The 18,650-nt window shown below is 34.9% G+C and overlaps 1 protein-coding gene across 1 annotated transcript in view; it reads right to left on the reverse strand.

Moving 5' to 3' along the window:
* The window catches only part of SRFBP1 (serum response factor binding protein 1), a 52,762-nt gene extending 34,360 nt beyond the window's left edge, over window positions 1-18,402 (reverse strand). Inside the window, exons 1-3 of the mRNA XM_032628406.1 lie at window positions 18,219-18,402; window positions 7,862-7,950; window positions 6,712-6,784 (exon numbers count right to left, since the gene is read on the reverse strand). Of these exons, the coding sequence (XP_032484297.1) occupies window positions 6,712-6,784; window positions 7,862-7,950; window positions 18,219-18,254 (198 nt within the window). The 5' untranslated portion in view covers window positions 18,255-18,402. The remainder of the gene's footprint in view (window positions 1-6,711; window positions 6,785-7,861; window positions 7,951-18,218) is intronic.
* Between the last annotated feature and the right edge of the window lie 248 nt (window positions 18,403-18,650).

An 18,650-nucleotide genomic window follows, 5' to 3' on the forward strand; every position in this document is an offset into this window, starting at 1 on the left:
TTATCATTTCAAATGTCACAAGTTGAGTACAGAAGGATATTAAATCAGGGCATCTTGCTTTGCCTTCAGAGGCAATAAAAGTTCTCCCTTAAAGAAAACTGAATTAGAAGTTAACCGCTCTTAGAGCACCGGCTAAGCTGGCTATAAAATGGAGAGCCTATTCATTCTTCTGTTTCTGATAATTAACATTAAAACCAACAAACAAAACATGCTACCCTAAGTTGAAAATTTTTATTGAGGATCTTTAAAGTTACCTAAAGGTTTAAAGAAATTCTTTATTACTTGATTTCTATAATGCATTAGAGAAAAATACTGTAAATTAAAAGTACAGATATATAAAAGAGAATTATAGGTTATACAGTGCTGATCTTGAAGCTATAAAAGACCATAATGTGGGTATGCTCAATGAGTATGGGACAGCAAACAAGAAAGAGAAACATTATGCCTCTTCCATACTTGGAACAGTGTTTGCAGCTTTTAGGTTTCAGACGAAAGGAAGAAAATATGAATGTGGAAACAATTTCAGACTTTTGAGATTTAAATATACTTTAACAGAAAGAAATAAGACAGGGAAGGGGAAGAAGGAGAGAAGGCATGCTTAGGATCACATGAGCAAGAACAAAACCCTTTCTAATTCTATCAGCACAGTTCTGCAAAGTATTCTAGACCACAGAAGAACAACAACTTGAAAAATTAATCAATAATTAGGATCTAATAAATGAGCTTACACTTTAAAAATAATATTGCTAATTTTGAAAACAAGAACAACAATATCAACATAAACACCTAGTTCATCACTCTGTTCTCTTGAAATAGTCTCTTCACTTGGTTTCCTAGATACCATACTCTCTTGGTTCTCTTTGTCTGCCTACACTTTCTCAGTCTCTTTTACTTATTCCATCTCTCTAAGACCTAAATTTACAGTGTCAGTGTCGTGGGTGCTCAGTCCTCTTTTTCAGCTATTTACAATTACTTTTAACTTTCACTACTTCCATTTCTGGGTATAACAGACTAAGGTACTAACAGATAATATGATTAACCCTTCCTCCAAAAAACAAAATAAAGCAAAACATGAAACCCGGACACAGTACAAAAAAACCTACCTGAAGGTAAAGCAGAGTAAATGAAAGAAGACAGGCTCTGATGTAGAGTCTAAACAAACTAGGGTAAAGATTGGAAGCTATATAAATAAGACATCATCTCTTCAGAGTGCAACCTAAGACTAACTGCAGTCTGCATGGTTCAGGAGCAGTGGCTGAAGAACAGTGTTCATGGAACAGTGAAGCCTGGGTACATTATCCACTTAGAGAGCAGGGGAAACCCAGAAGGGAAAGAACCACACAAGGAATCCCTAAACTTAAATAACTCATCCAAGGAACAGATTCAAAGCATCTCACTAAAAGGCAAAAGATCTGAACTGAGGCTAGAGGTGGTGTCCAAGAAACACTGTTTGAAATTAAAGCCTATTCCAAAAGTTAACTGATAAAGCCACCACTCACTGGAGAAAAATAACCAAACACAGAATCTCTGCTTAATCTTCATAATGTCCAGAGCACAATTCAAAATTACCCAGCATATGGGAATTCCCTGGCAGTCCAGTGGTTAGGATTCAGTGTTTCCACTGCAGGGGGCACAGGTTCGATCTCTGGTTGAGGAATAATTAAGATCCCGCATGCTGCGTGGCATGGCCCCAAACAAAAAAACAAACAAAATTACCCAGCAGATGAAGAACCAAGAAAAAGAAATATCTTTTCTTCTCCACAAGCACAAAAGGCTATTATCACTATCCTCCATGATATTAAAAAAAAAAATTCCTCTCAATGGATTAAAATCTTACCAGAGAAATAAAAAATCCCAGCAGAGAAAGAGAAACAATAAAAAACTGTTAACTGATTCAGCCAAAGAACATCAGTCACTGGGTGAAAAGACCACAGGATATTCACATAGTCTCAAAGTTATCATCTCACAGATTACTTAACAAATGCAAACAGAAAAAGGTACCTTTAAAAGGGAGGAATCTGGCAGACAACATCTAAACCAAGTAACTGGAACTCACCATTACCAGTAAAGGGACAAACATGTATGTGATACAATGCATTATTACTGTACTGTAACATTACAATTTTTCTATAGGTTTGAAATACATTCCAAAAAGTTAGAGGGAAATACAAACAAAAGGAAAAAATGCCAAAAGGCATACTATTATAAATCAGAGAGGGGAAGAATTAAAACAGCTGTCTTGGGATCTATTCACGTCCCTTACCAGGAAGAAACTGAGGGAAAAGTAGGTGATGGAGTTTAATCTACTTGTTAATATGCTGATAACTGGTTCTCCTGGTAATTATGCTAATAATTTTTGTTAGGAGAAAGTCCTTATCTAATGAACGCTCTCAGTGGGATGTCCTGTTGTTAAGGATGCTTACAGTAAACTAACCTGGAATCTATGAATTTATGAGGGATGGCACATGAGAGAATATCATGTAAGCTACACAACCTTGGGGTACAGAATGAATAAGTTTCAAAATCTAAATGCTCGCTTCTATTAGGTAATACCTAAACTTCCTCATTTAAATATCTCATCTACTCTGTGCCAGAAAGTACATGTCTGATGCAGAAAGGAAGGACCTATGGAATCATGGAGAGTCCTAAATCTCTCCTATGTTCACCTATGCCTTCTGATTGCATCTATCTTTGAAACTATTAGTAAAGCTGGATTCTAGGTAAGATCTCTAATATATGAGTCTGATTTGATGATATGATTCTTTGGATTGGCTTACAAATAAAAGATGAAACTATCAAAAATAATTACAATCTTAGAACAATAGTATTAATACTATTACTTTAGTAGAATAAGTGAATTAAATGTTAATTTGACACAAATAATTAACACAGTATACTTTCAGGACAAATAAGGCATCTTTTACCCTATGGCAAATTTCTTTTTAAGCATTCATAATGGAAAAAACTTAACAAAATCACAGTACGTGAAATTACAGAGAAAAATCTCAATAAATTTTTGAAAGGCATATATAACCTGAAATACCATAAAATTCTAATTAATATATGACTATATATGACAAACATGCAACCAAGGGGGTGTGTGCAGTCTAGAACACGTCTAAATATGTCCTTTAAGTTAAGATTTTGCCCACTTTAGAGTTGTGAAGTTCAAATGATATGATATAGAGTCGACCCTTGAACAACATGGGTTTGAACTGCATGGGTCCACATACACGAGGATTTTTTTCAAGAGTAAATACAATAGGACTATACAATCTAAGGCTGGTTGAATCTGTAGATGCAGAACCACAGATACTGAGGTCCCACACTAATTTATACCCAACTATTACCCAGATTTTCAACTGTACAGAGGGTCAGAGCCCCAAACCCCATGTGTTCAAGGGTCAACTGTAGTTATATTATTTTGATAATGTATTACTTTACTTTATTTTATATAATGCTTCTAAAGATCATAATCTACACCATTTTCCTATCTGTGATCCACTAATGACAACCATTTAGAAACAGGCCATGATGGAGCATGAGATAAGGCAATCCTAACAGCTGATAAAGCTCAAAGGATGCTTTTAATAATAGAGAGTAGAAGATGTAAAAATAGAAAAAAAAAATGCAACAAAAGGTGAAAGAGGTTTAAAATAGAGAAGTAAAAGGTAGCAGGCAGAGCAAGATCTCACATGATATACAAATTATCACTGCATAGGAATATTCAGCATAAGGAAAATTAATGGCCTCAGAGAGGAGAAAGTAAAAAATACAAAAAAGAGGTAACGGTATATTTAGCTGTAAGGAATTAAAGAATCTGAAAACTTGTTACACATCTTTGGGCCTTTTTTTCCTAGTGGGCAAATTTCACGCTTATTATATTACTTAATCCAATCTTTAAGAAAGTAGAGACTAGATATATTTCAGAAGTTCTCATCTTAATGAAGCAGTACCGTGAAATAGCTAACAGTATCAGCTTTATAATTAGTTACAGTTAGTTCACCACCTAACAACTATTTGACTTTGAACAAGCTGCTGAACTTCTCTAAGCCTCAGTTTCCTATTCTGTAAGATAGGGATAATAATATCTATTTCATGAGATAGTGAATATAAAACATACAATATAGTGCCTGGCACGTAGTAAATAATAAAAGCTAGTTATATTACCTTTATTGTTGAGAAAAGGACTTCTTGGACATTTTGATTAATTTCACCGTATGCTTTAATTTTACCATCTCTTTCTCTAGCTAAATAACTTAGGGATCTGTAAAAGTCAATAAGCTACTTTAATATCCAAAGAAAAAGGAACTGTTTCAAAAGGCAGGGTATATGCTAGTATCAAAGTTAAAAGTGTGAATACTATTAGAAAAGGTAGCAAAGATTTCTTTCGTATTTATACATTACAGTCTATAAAACTGGAATCTTTCATTTTATAGTATCATAAAGATCAGGCCATTTTTTTCCCTTGGCCAGAAAAAACAAACTCCCATTTCTAAAAATATATCAGGTTTTCTTCTTAAGGAAGTCTTCTTGCAACAAAATACCCTATTATCATATAAAGCAAGTATAGGACAGTATGTCATGAACAAGACTAAAAATGTAATGGTATATAAGCCAAGGAAAAAATTCATTTGGAAAAATGAGTAAGAAGAGGTTTTTCTCCAAATTTAATTGAGACTGTGAGCTTTCTGTTTTGTGACTATTTCTTTGATACTCCCATGTACACAATAAACACTCCCTTAAGAAATTACAAATGACCTTTCAATTTAAAAAAGTGCTTTATGTATTTGCTTCTTTTAGAAAAGTAGACCAATTTTGTAAAAGAACCACGGATGAAGAATGAAATTTGACATGTAAAGAAAGCAAACATACAGACTTACTCTTTTTCTGGTTTTTATACTTAGATTTAATCCAGTTTTTAAATACCATTACAAAAGGAGTTGAAGGCAGAGTATCCAAATAAACCATGCTAACCACTGACAATAACTCAAGGAATATATATACTATTAATTTTATGAATTCAAGGACTATACCAGGCTAGGAATTTTAGCTTTATATGAGGCAACAATTCCATAGTGGTCTTTTATAAACACAAGGAAAAACAGAAACAAAACAAACAAAAACAATGATCATGACATAGTAATCTTGTAAACCTATAAACTTTAATTATCACTGAGTCTGATTTTCTACTGCTGATGAGGTTTAAGAATTACAGAAAATAAGTTTCATATATAGATAAAATAGGAAAACTTTTCTTTCTAATTAACTAAATTAAATGCATTATTGAGAGTTATGGAAGGGAAGTATTTTAAAGATTAATGAATACCTTTTCTTCCCAAACTCCTGATATACTGTACACAGGCTTATTATATATAAGCCATCCTTTCCATGGTAAAATTATATCAGCAATTATATGGTAGCTCAAAGCCTCTGAATAATTTAGGACTACAAAAATGACTATTCAGAAGAAATTACAGGGAAAAATTTAGGTAAGGAATGTAATTTAGTAAGGAGCTTGGTTAAGAGAAAGTGAAAGACAACGGCATAACCATAACTTCCTACCTTAGTGTTATCCTCAAAAACAAAAATCTCTAAATATTTTATTTCTCACAGGAATTTTATGGAAAAAAAAGAAAAAGTCTAAATGATGTATAATACAAAGTGATACAAATAATAATTAAGAGTCAAATACAGAGTATTTTGAATGAATGACTGGACAACAAGGGTATTAAAACTTATGAGATATCAAATGGATTCCATGAATTTTACAGTCCTGTGAAAATAAACTTTAAAAACCCCCACAAAAACCATACCTCACACCAAAGAATCATGTCCTACATCGGTTTCTATTCAGATTAACTATGATAACTCTGTCTTATAGGACACTTTATCATCCTTCAAAAGGAAAAAATTGTGAGAAGCTTTGATAATCTAACTCAATTAAAATATTGTTAGAGATTTCTCTTGCTCTTTTATCTATCTCAAAACTTAGAAGTTCTACCAAAATGTAATAGTCAAACATACATGCAAAATGACCCTGCAATTAAGGTAACTGCTGGTACCAAATGTTGTTTTTCAGTACTGCAATAAAACAGTCTCCCAGACATTTAATAGTATGTCATTTGGTAAATGAAAGTTTCCACAAAGTAAGAACAGAGAGAAGACCTAAAAATTATGCTAGTGAAGAGTTTGGCTGAAATAAAACAAAAATACGGATCATTTTGGTCCAGTACTAATTTTATTTCAAGTTACTACAGAGCTGAATAAAGTGCTGACACCACCACACAAAAATTTATTGAGTTGGCAATAGGCAAAGCATGATGTCAGCCACCAATATCACCATCCACATTACCAAACAGCATGAACTTAACTTAGACTTGATCTTAACTTAGACTTCATGCCTAAAGTTACAGTAAAAATAAAAATCTTAGGTATGAAGCATTATTAAACATAGATGAGTTTAGTTTGGCATAGTTTTGACTCAAATTAGTCTAGTACTTTAAGAACTTCAGTAAAAAACATAGAATAATGCAAACAAACATATTACAATTTTCTAAACGTGCTACATTCTTCACCAAACAGACCCACACAAATAAGTCTTGGTCAACTCACGATTATATTCAAATAAGTAACACCAAACACACACAGAATGCAGGCTGACAGGAGACATGGAAACACACATATATACACATCCACACAATTTCTTACCTTCATGGCATGAATTTCTTCAAGCAATCGTTGTGCTCGTCTTTGGTTTTTCAACAGTGCATCTTTGGTACCCCTGCAAAAGACACATTATAATATGTGGCCAGAAAAACCATTTATTTTAGACTAGTATCATAATGAAAAGTCTCTCCATTTCTTTTAGAAGAGCTTAATAACTAAGTAACAAACATTCTGTTATCCTGCACTGCCCTCTCCTGCATCCAACACATGCCCCAATTCCATCAACAAACCCAAGCTTTTGGCAAAAATAAGCACTGTCCAGGTATTATATTAATGACTATTACCACTGATAGACAGTTTGCCTTCTAATTCCTTAATGGGAAAGCCAAATAATACTTTCTAATCAATTGATTAATAGCACATTGTATTTCATGTAAGTTTTATAAGCTACAGTTAAGTTTCATAAGCTACAAGGTTGGATATAATTTTATTAAATGACAACTGTTCTCTGGAATTAAATAAATACATAAAGATGTTAAATACACGATTATATCAGAGAGAAGGGCTATCTTATGAAACATTTACAACAGAAAAAACAAGAAATTAATCAGAAACAAAACACATTTGAAGACTCTGTAAGTACTCATGCTTAAAGCATAAGAACTATAAATAACATACTTTTTCTCTAATACTAGTGATACCAAAAATACAAAACATTATTTTTTCAAAAAAATTAAATGGAACACAATGTTTTGATAAACACTTCCAAAAGGTCCTAAAGATTTCAAATTAATTATCAATTCAAGGAATAAGGTGATATGAAATCTTTATAACTGATTGAAGGTATCACTTGATTTGTTAAACTATATCAACATCTTAAAAAAATAACTACTAATAACATAAAATACATGAATAACCCCAAAGGATTTTCACTTTGAAAAAGCCACAAGAAGAGTTTTGAGAAAACAGAATTTATCATATATTTTAATTGAATATGGTCCAAACTATGTAAGGACATGCTGACAGAGCACATTTTCTCTCACTCAGATCCTATCTACATATAAAACAAAGTGCTGTATGAGTAAGACATTTAATTACTCCTCTAGGTCCTACCCTCAAATTTTGTAAATACTGAATAAAGACAACTTTTGACATTTTATTAGTCATAGGACCATGACTTTAAATGACTAACTTTTTTGACTTCAGTCTGCCAACACTCCTGACAAGCTTTCGGATAACCAAAACTCGGATTCTCTTCACTTCTTTTCGCATCTTCACAACCTTCAAGGAATAAAGCCACAATTAGAGAGGTTCTTAATTCAAGAAGCAACATACCTTATTTTGAGTATTAATATTATAGAATAAGTCTACCACTTTAATCAAAGCTTTATTTAACTATATTCATAGTTTGATGAAATCAAACTTCTTCCATAAACAGTGAAGGAATAAGAAATCAACATTCTAAATATGCATCTGAGGATTTAGGAGAAACAACTTATTAAAAAAAAAAAATCACAGCATTCCCAGTGGCTAGTATTTTAAATTACACTTATATCTTGTTGGGCTTGGAACATAATAAATTGTGAGCTCCCTGACATCAGAGACCACCACATTTATCTTTGAATCCTTGTGATTTAAAATAAAGCTTCACCCGTAATTGTAGGAATTTAATTTACTGAATGGGCATTTGTATTAACAAAAGCAAATGCATGAAAGTGACTTTATTTTATTTGTTTTTAGCACACCCCTTTTATTTATATTCAGTAACAAATTATTTCAAGCATAACTCAAAAAACACAAGGGCACACACGCAGGTGCACACACACACACATACACACACACATTTAAATCGCCCCATTACAGAACAATGCTGAGGTCTAAGAACAAAAATACAGAATTATTGGCCAAGAGATAGAAATATTCCAATGATAAAGAACCCCATGTTATAATAGTACTTAGTGCAATGGGATGCTATTGAGTTTATCTTTTATCTATCATTGTTACGAGGCATACGTCTTATAATTCCTCCTGTAATATGCTTCACCCCTCCTCCACTTCAGGAACTACATGAAATTCAGTTCAGAGATAATCGCTCCGGTGAAACCTTCAATGACTTCTTCAGTTAGATAACCATTCCATCCTCGGAGTTCCCACTATACCTGTAGGTAGCACCTACCACTGTACTGTCACTAACTGCTCATGAGGCTGTCTTTTTCTACTGTCTAAAATCTCCTGAAGAGTAGGGGCCTTGCAATATTTACATGTTTTCTGTGCTTGGCAAGAGTGCTTAGCACACATAATCCTCAAATTCTTCTTGCCAAAATAACAGTAACAACATGATTCTGTTTTTACAAGACTCTTGTATTTAGCTGTTACCTCTTACCCTTCATTAATATCTTTCGCCCCCTTATCATTGACAATATTGGCAACCAACTTACAATTTCTCTCCACCCTAAGTTTTGCCATTATTCTGGGTGATGTAGGTGTCTACTTGAATAACCCACCCCAATATTATATCCTCACTTCTTGACTTCCTCCTTTCTAATGACCTAATCTATTCTATCATAGCCACCCACTTCCATGGTCACACATAGTTCTAGTCATTGCTCGTAACTATTCCATTTCTAAAACCATCAATTCAAATACTCTGCACTGAGATCACAACTTCTTTCAGCTTGCTTGTTCAACCCCACCCACCATAATGGTCTTCGAGTTTACTGGAACCACTAGTTCACTGACCCCTATACATTCTCTCAAATGATTAGTCCTTTTCTTTTTAATTTTCCTTCTCTTATCCAGTTTAGGTACATAATCAACACTTGCCAATACCTTAAACTCATCCCTCTGGTTAGCAATCCCTCTAGTGAACCCTGGATAAAAACAACATTCTGAGTTCTTTTATCACAGTACCCCAAGAGCCAGGAAATATCTGAGGCATTCTATCTACTAGATATTCACCATACTAACCTCAAATGGGTCCTTACACTTCCTAGCAATCCTATTATACATACATATTTTGGTCAATTCACTTTATAATGACTATTTTAAATCTGTGTCTGCTTTCCTAAAACATCTAACCTTTCTCTTCTCTCTTTTCCAATTTCATGGAGAAAATAAACATCAGATGGGAAACATCGTCTTTCTACTACCATGAATGTAAATTTACTTGCATCACCCATCCTCCTCTATTAATAAAGTTACAATATAAGAAATATCCCTGAACTTTTCTGAGGTTAATCTTTTAACTGTATTTTGGATCCCATCCTCTTCTGCCTTCTTATAACCCTTACTACAAACTATCCATTTACTCTAGCATTGTCAATCTCTTAAATGGATGTTTTCCACTAATCTTTAATCATGTTTGAGTCATTTTCATTAAAGAAAAGACAAACAAAACATCTCAGTACAAAGTTCACTAGGAGCACCCTCTCTCAACTGCCCCAGAGTCAAGCTTTTAGAGATGTTCAAACTCACCATCTCCTTATCTGCATGCCACATAAAAATTCCCATCAGTCTACTAAAAGCTGTCAAAATGATTTCTAGAAGTCACCAATGATGTCTACAAGTCCCTGAATCCAACAAGAATTTTTCAGACTTCATTTTGCTTGAAGTCTCAGCAGCATTTGATACTGTTGAACACTTTCTCCTTCTTAAAATACTCTCCTTTTGGTTTCCGTAACAGAATACTATCCTGGTTTTCCTGCTTTCTCTCTAGCTACTTCACTTTGGTCTTCTGTGAAGGCACATCCACCTCTAATCAGTCTTGAACTGATTAGGCCAGCTCTTCTTTTCAAGATATACATTTTAGCCCTAAGTGATCTTATGTGTGTATACAGTTTTAATTTGCCACCTAAACAAAGATGACTTGAAAATTTCTACCTTCACATGAGATCTCCACTTTAGCTCCAGACCTAAATGTGTAACTGCCTACTTGGTATTTCAAGTATGCTTAAAAAATCACCTCCAACTCACACCTGAACCCATGTTCTTCACTCCCAACTGGATCCCTTTTTTGGTGTTTCATATTTAAGGGAATAGAACAATCCTTTCAGTTATAAACCTAGGCTCATTATAGGTAGCTTTCTTTTCTAAATCCCTCACAATGAATCTATTATCAAGTCCTGATAATTTTATTTCCTAATTACCTCTCAAATTGTACCATTTTTCTTCTATCTTGACTTCTTGGCTCTCTTGGCTGAGTTACTGGCAACTGTTTTCTCAATATCCATTCGTGCCCTTCTCCAATCACGTACCCACAACTCAATCAGAATACATTTTTTAACACTTAGATCCAATTGCTCTTAGAATGGCCACATGGGCCATCTTTTACTCCATCCTCACCATGCTTATAACTACCACCAAATCTTTACACCTGCTGTTTTCTCTGATAGGACTGCTTTCTCTCCATGTTAGCTTAACATCTTATCTTTCTGATTTTGGCCCAACTGTCATGTTTCAATAAAGTGTCTCCTGGCCTCCCTCAGGGGTCAAAAAGTGCTTCTAGAATTATCATGACACTTATTTTAAGATATTTTACTTTTAATCTGATTATGCTTAATGTGTCTTTCTCCCACTAGGTTATAAACTCCATGAAGGTCAAATATCTGGTTTTATTCAACACTGCATCTTAACACCCAGCTTAGTAGATGGCATACAATAAGTGTGTTCAATAAATATTTGTTAAGCAAATGACCAGAAAGGGAGCAATACTCACTTGTTCATTCACTGTTTCAAAAGAGTAATATAATAACAGAATGTAATCAGATTTCCACTAGATATGTTAACCTCTTTGAAATTTGTTTCAAAGTTAGATCTACTTAGGAAAAAAATCATACTTGCATAAACAAAAGCCATTTAGACAAGGTTTAAGTGGAAAAATGAATTGCTACATTTCATAAGCAGCATAATAGGGGGTTATGATACATTTTTTGAAAGTTAAGTCATTCATAAAATAAATAGCAAGTAATAAACTATGCATTGAAGTATAGTAACAAATATTTCTAACTGCTGTAACCTGTAGGTGCATGACATGATTATATACTATTTGCTAACTGCTCTTAACCAAACTTGATTAATAAATTGCAGTGGGCAGAACTGGTCCTCAGTTACATTTCAATCTTGGGAAAGCTAGACTCCAATTTTAAAATTCCAATTTAAGAAGTACTATGTTTGTCATTACTGCATAAGGGAATTCTGAAAAGCAAAGGGATGCTTCATGTATTTAGTTTCATGCCAATGCCAAAAAATGCTTTTCTAGCTTATTAACTTTTCCAGTATTTGTTAAGTTTAATATACTAAAAAAATAAGTATATTCACTTCATGTAAAAATGAAACTATTACTTTTATTTTCCTCACACTGCCTGCCCCAAACACCTAGCTTTCTCCAAGCATTTAAATTTATTTTTGTAAAACTGACAAACAGCTACCAGTAGCCTTTTAGTTAGGATTTAAAAGGTTGCCAATTCATTTGTTACCCAGGAATTATGAAGCTGGTTGACAGATAACCCAGATGTCAACAAACAGGCCTAAAACACTCAATATTGTCAGAAGGCCAATGTACTGCTTAAGGGCAACATGCTTTGGTGAATTCTTCAACCAAAAGCAAATAGAACTGTCTTTGTTAGAAATGTGAAAAGAGTATAATATTGTTCAGGAGGAAAAGAAGGAAAGAGAAATAAAGTAAGCAAGGACAAAACAGGCAGAATAATGAAATGTGCTGAAAGAGAAGAGACAAAATGAAAAAGAAGTGGAAGGGAAGAGTTTGAAGTCAAAAATTGAAAGACAAAACTCTGTAGGTCATCATTACCAAGACTGATAGGCCCAAGCTGAGTGCTTCCAAGCTGCAAAATAATGCATTTAATAATCTATAAGAGGACAAGAAAAAGAGGTAAGACACACACATCCACACCCACACAAAATACATGCACTGAAAATGAGGTGTCGCCTAAAACCTAGGCATAGAGATGCCCTCAGTTAACCTGGCGAAATCTGAACACAGTAATGTAACCTGGATCAACTCTTAGGTAGACAGTACAAAAATACAATCATAAATAAATAAAAAGCTAATATACCTGACTGGAAAAAGAACATGTGAACATATGGTTAAGAGTCAACTTAAAACACAGGAAAGGGAACCACAAAGAGCAAAAGCTGGCATTGTCTGAATCAAGAAGATTCCAAAGAAAGGTTCCCCAGCTCAAAGACCTGGGAACTCCAATTTGTACTGGAATAACTCAATTATGGGGACAGATGTATCACAGCCCAACACTGAATCATGCACCTGAAACCCTTTTTGCGGCTCTGTATTTCAAGTATCTCATGTGGATCAGTAGACAGGAAAAGAATGTGTCTTACTATGTGAGCATTAGTATCCACATTAAATATATTTCTCAATAAACTAGTTTTGTTATGTATATGGTCTCTTAAAAGTTTATGGTTGATATGAATTTGCTTTTGAGAGAATACTTTTTAGAGAATACTTTTGGGGTGACAACAATAGCAAGTTTCTGATCTACAAAGCTAAGAGCAAACTTTGCTTCACAGACAAAAGTAAACGTAAATGTTACCTTGAAATGAGTCATAGTTGGCTATCTGCTAGCCAATTAGCCAACCTCTTTTGGTAATGTACTAACTTTGCTACACATATGAATTAACTTATAACAAAAACCCACGGTTATTAGAAAACAATTATTCTAAGAGCTAGTTGCTCTAGAGAAGCCTGCAGTGCTAAGAAAAATCTGAGTGTATCTCTGTTTCTTAGAATATATTAAAACTTCTGCTTATTCATTACCCACCTGTCAGACTGGCAAATACAAAAAAATATGACAACACATTCTGTTTGTGAGACTGTGAGGAAACAGGCACTCTCATACATTGCTGGTAGGAATGCAAATTGGTATACTCCTTCTGGAGGGAACTCTGGCAACACCTAACAAAAATTCTACTTCTAGAAATCTGTCCAGAAGACATACCTCCAGCTATAGCAAAAGGCTATGCACAAGACTATTCAATGCAGCATTTTTACAAAATGTTGCATAAGAGATAAAATATTGCATATAAATAAAGCATAAGCAATGTACCATTTTAGATCAATGCAGGAAATCTGCATGTATTATGGATAAACACTGAAAACACTGTTTGGTGAAAAAAATAACTTTTTGAATTATACATATGATACTGCATTTATCCAGTATGATACCACACATGCAAAGTGTAAAAATATACAACACAATACTATACACTGGGTATGAATATGAAAATTATAAAAAATACATATGAGAAAACACACTGAATGAGTAATACTTCTAAGGTGGAAAAGAAGCTGGGTGGAATTAAGCATTACAATATGGCAAAATATTGACACTTGCTAAATACAGAAAACAGATTATAAGGACATTTGTTATATCATTTTCCATATGTTTGAACTATTTCATAGTTAACAATATTAATTACAGGTTTATACAGAGGACTTCTAATTTGGCCATTTGGATGATAATTTACTACTGAATTATACTTTTTATTTCTGATGAGCAACAATTTTAAAATTCTAGAGTGCTTGGTGATTATCTACAACTTGAGCATATGCTGCCACCTAGCAAAACTTCCCAGAATTGTTTAACAACCAAACAGAAAATGGTTCTCTTCTGAAGGATGGACCCTAGTTTACTACTTCAGTAAAGAATTATTAAAAAGTATCACATATTTAATTATGAAACTGGAGCTTTGCAACTTCAGAAGCACATACAAACACAATTCTTGACATTCTTATCTTTTACAAATAAGTAAAGGCAAATCATTTTGTTCTCTGGCATTTTAGTTTCTACCTTTACTATCTTGCAGGACATGGAAAGCCATTTTCTAATGAGCTTCTTAATAATTTGCTATCAAGAATAAAATAATGTCAGTTTCATACAGAAGCCTTTGGCCCTACTGTGGAATTAGAGTACCAGATTAGAATGTTTCACCTCCTAATTCTGATTTTATATATCACTGCTGCCTAAAGAAACAAATGACTGAAGGAAACCCAGCTCTAGTTTTCCAAATTCTTTACTCATTAAATGCTTACTGTTGTTTTCAATTGTGCTTCCCTTCTCTGGTTCTAATGGAAAGGGAGAAAAAAGTCTTCATTTAGCAGATTTCTCCCCCTCATCTTAACATTAGGTGATTCAAGTTGAGTTAGCCATACTTTTACCTGCCCAGCAAGTATATGGTCCTTATTATACACAAGGTACTATGTTAAACATTAGGGAAGCTGCTATAATAAATCAATTAAATATTCTCTCTTCAAAGTCCACATGAGTGCTTGTGAAGATAAAATATGCAATAAATAATCATAAGATAAAGTAAAAAGTAATTATTTTTAAAAAAAGTAAAGGTAGAATTTTACATTATTTCAGAAGAATACATGTATTTTAAGAACCTACAGCCAGGAAGTGTGTTATAAATGTCAGCCTTTAGCCCTGGAAAATTATTTAAAAAAACAGAATTAGAGCCGATGACATTGAAAGTTAGCATAATATAATAGTTGTGTCTGCAAGCTGGCTTTTATCTTCACAAAAGACATTTTGGGAAATTAAAGATACTGTAAATTAGCTGGCCACATAATTTTTTAAAAGAAAAGACTATAATTAAAAATTATGGAAAAAGGATTCCAATCAAATTAATCACAGATATGAGTACCAATATTCCAAAGATAATACCAGAGATTTACAAATTTTTGCAAATGTGATAAAACCTATGAAATATTTCGCCCTCCCCCAGAGACAGGCTAAATACAACAAATTACACACAATTTTAGGCAGTTATACGATCCCTGAAATTCATTCCTGAATCTCAGTTAAGGAGACCTAATTTAAGTCATTAAGGATCATAAAAATGATGCCTCAAGTTACTCATTTAACAGACAGGCACTGAGGATATGATGGTGAGCGAAAATTTAGTCAGGTTGAGGGCATAAGAAATCTCTCTCACATTCACATGCCCCACACATTAAGCAATTCTTACACATGCTAAAAAGAAGTAAATAGTGTAACAAAAGCTTACAAAAGGAGTAAATGAAAGTCAAAAAGCATTTCCCTGAGAAAGTGACTAAGTAGAAGTATAAAATGTACTGTGAGGAAAAGGAGCTGTGGGTAAAAGGAACAGCAAGTGCAAAAGATCTGGAGAAGGCTACGCTAGATAGTGGAGGAAAGCCAGTGTGGCTGAAGTACACAGCCTGAGGGCGGTGAGGGTAGTGGTATAACAGTGGAGACTGGCTTTGTGTAGATTGGTCTTGACCAAAAGCAACAGGAAGCCACCAAATCAGTTCTAAGCAAGGAAACACATGATTAGGTTTGTTTTGAAGAGAGCGCTCCAGCTATACTAGAGAGATGAGATGAGAAAACAAGTCAAAGTAGCTGGGAGGCTAGGATAGTAGTTCTGCTGGGAGATATAACTTGGACTAAGATAGGGGTGATGATGGAAAAGTAATGGAAAGATAGAAAGATAACAGTGAATTTAAACCCTTTTTCATATATATTTCTTCCATGAAGAAGTTTTAATTCATTTTTTTTACCAATTTTCTATGAGATGACTTTTCTTAAGTTCCATGAGCTATTTTATAGTAATACATTAGCCATTTATCTGTCATATTTGCTGTATTTTTTTTCTAATTGGTTGTCCCGTTTTTCCCCCTTTGTTTTTCAATTTTTATGTAAACAACTGTTTTTCCTTTAGTAGTGTTTCTCCCATTAATTTTAAATTATAACACTTTTCTTCCACCATCTCCACTTTCTTCTATCCTTTTTTTTCCTACCTTCATATTAGAACATGTAAGGTTTACTTCAGTGTGGGATGTACAAATTTCCTAATTGGATAAGTTCATTCAATCATCCAGCAAACAGTTACAGACCACATATGTTGCAGGTGACAGACATACACACCAAAAGAGAGAAACAGGTAAACAAGTGTTTTCAGAGTGGAAAGCATCCTGGTTGCATAAAGAATAGACACCTAGCCCAGACTGCGGTGAATTAGTGAAGACTTCCTAAAGGCCAAATTTTAACTGCTTTGAAGAGGCCTGGAAACTAAGTGGAAAAAGAAAGAGCCTTAAGCGAAGAGTGGGGTAAATGACTGTCACCACTCCTTTCACAGTAATTTCGAAATTGAACAGGAAGTTCACTAGTATTTCCAGTGAATTTCCAAGGACATCACTCCGATTAAGATCTTTTATACCTCCTAGGGAATCTAATGGAAAAATAGACCACCAAATGCTTTCTGTAACTAGCACAAGCTTAACATATGTTTACCAATATAAACACCTTCAAGAGTTCTCCTCTTAGGTATACCCTGTTCTCCACTGTCAAGCAAAACCCAGACTGACTAACCTGGTAGTAAGGCAATAATACATTTCAGCTTTATTTCCTACTTTATCCCACAAGTTCTCATCAGTAGAGAGTTATCTACTACTATACAATCCAAGGGGATTCCCACTCCCATTCTTTCCTCGCTTATACTGGTTCCTCTGGTTAGAACACCTTCTTTCTCCATCATTGAATTCCTGAATGCAATCCTGTGTAGGACCCTTAAAGACCAAGAACAAGTTATCACTCATTTCATCTTGCCCTCTTTGGAAACTTTTCTGCACTACGTAACTTTTTTCTGTGAGCACTGTCCTGTATCATTGATGAATGGTGCTTAACCTTTCCTACCTCAGAACAGGTTGCTTACAGAACTGTGTAATATGAACAGTGGCTTGCTCACAGCAGACTCATATATCCACTGAATAAAAATGGCGAATAATTTCCTTTGCTGTAGTTGTGAGGTCCTCATTTGATTCCTGCTTTTCCAGATTACTTTAAGTCTTTGATGACTATGACTTCCTTGAATAGAAGCAGAAACTAGAAAGGGGAAAATGACAGAAATGGTAACCTGGTGACATGTAATGGTGGAGGTGATGAGGGCAAACGTCTGATGAGACTGGATTCAAGAGAAAAGGAGAGATGAAAACTTGTGGACAGCAAGTATTAAAGTTTTGCTGTAAATGGAAGCACAGAAATAGGACAGTAGCGGAAAGAAGAAATGAGGTACTGAGCGAGCGTACATCCTTATAAATGATACGGTCTCATTCAAGATGAACAATTTCTTAGGAAAAGCTACAGCTCTCAATCTCTCCTTCATTTTCTGCAGTCAACAAAAGGCAGGAAATATATACTGAGAGTTTACTGTCAGGCACTGTGCAAACACTACATACTCCAGTTAATTTCTCACTCCAGCCTTGCTGGGGAAGGTACTATCATGAGCTTCGTTTTACAGATAGACACTGAATAAAGAGATTAAATATTCTTCCCAAAGTACCACAAATAAAAACTCACGAGGACTGAGGGCCAGAGACACTTCACCTAGAAACCAGGGGGTAGGAGGGTGGGGGTGGGGAGTTACGGTTGTCAGTCTCTGAGCTCCGGAAAACTCGCCTGACTCCCGCCTCGCCCAGGCCCCTCAAAATGACGCAGCAAAGCTGTTCTGAAGGCCCTAAAGATCAGTCCCACAGGTTTCTAGACCTCGGTGCTCACCTCATTATTGAGGTTCAAAGTCCCCGGCTGGTCCATGGTAGCTCTAAGAAGTACCCCGGCTGCTCGCACATGAACTGCATCGGCCGGAACACGGGTGCGTTGCCACGCCCCTCCAACGGCGGCCTCGTTGGGCCAAAATTCATCCGCCGACTGCTTCAGCCGAAGTGCGAGTAAAAGGTACACTGACTCTGAGGTGAAGGACGGAAGTGACGAATAACAACTTCCTGCGTGGAGTGCTCCCCGTCTGATTTGCGCGTTCCTATGGAAACTAGGTAGGGGCCGGTGGCAAAGAGGACGCTCCAGAAGCCGTTTCCTTGTTTAGAAGTTTTTCAAGATGCTAATTTTCTTATATTCGTTCGCAGAGTGGGTCCAGCTGTGTAAGGACCTTGTTTTTCGTGTCTCAATGGGAGTGAAAGCCTTCATGAAATGATC

Source organism: Phocoena sinus, chromosome 3, assembly GCF_008692025.1.
Source record: "Phocoena sinus isolate mPhoSin1 chromosome 3, mPhoSin1.pri, whole genome shotgun sequence".
Lineage (NCBI taxonomy): Eukaryota > Metazoa > Chordata > Mammalia > Artiodactyla > Phocoenidae > Phocoena > Phocoena sinus.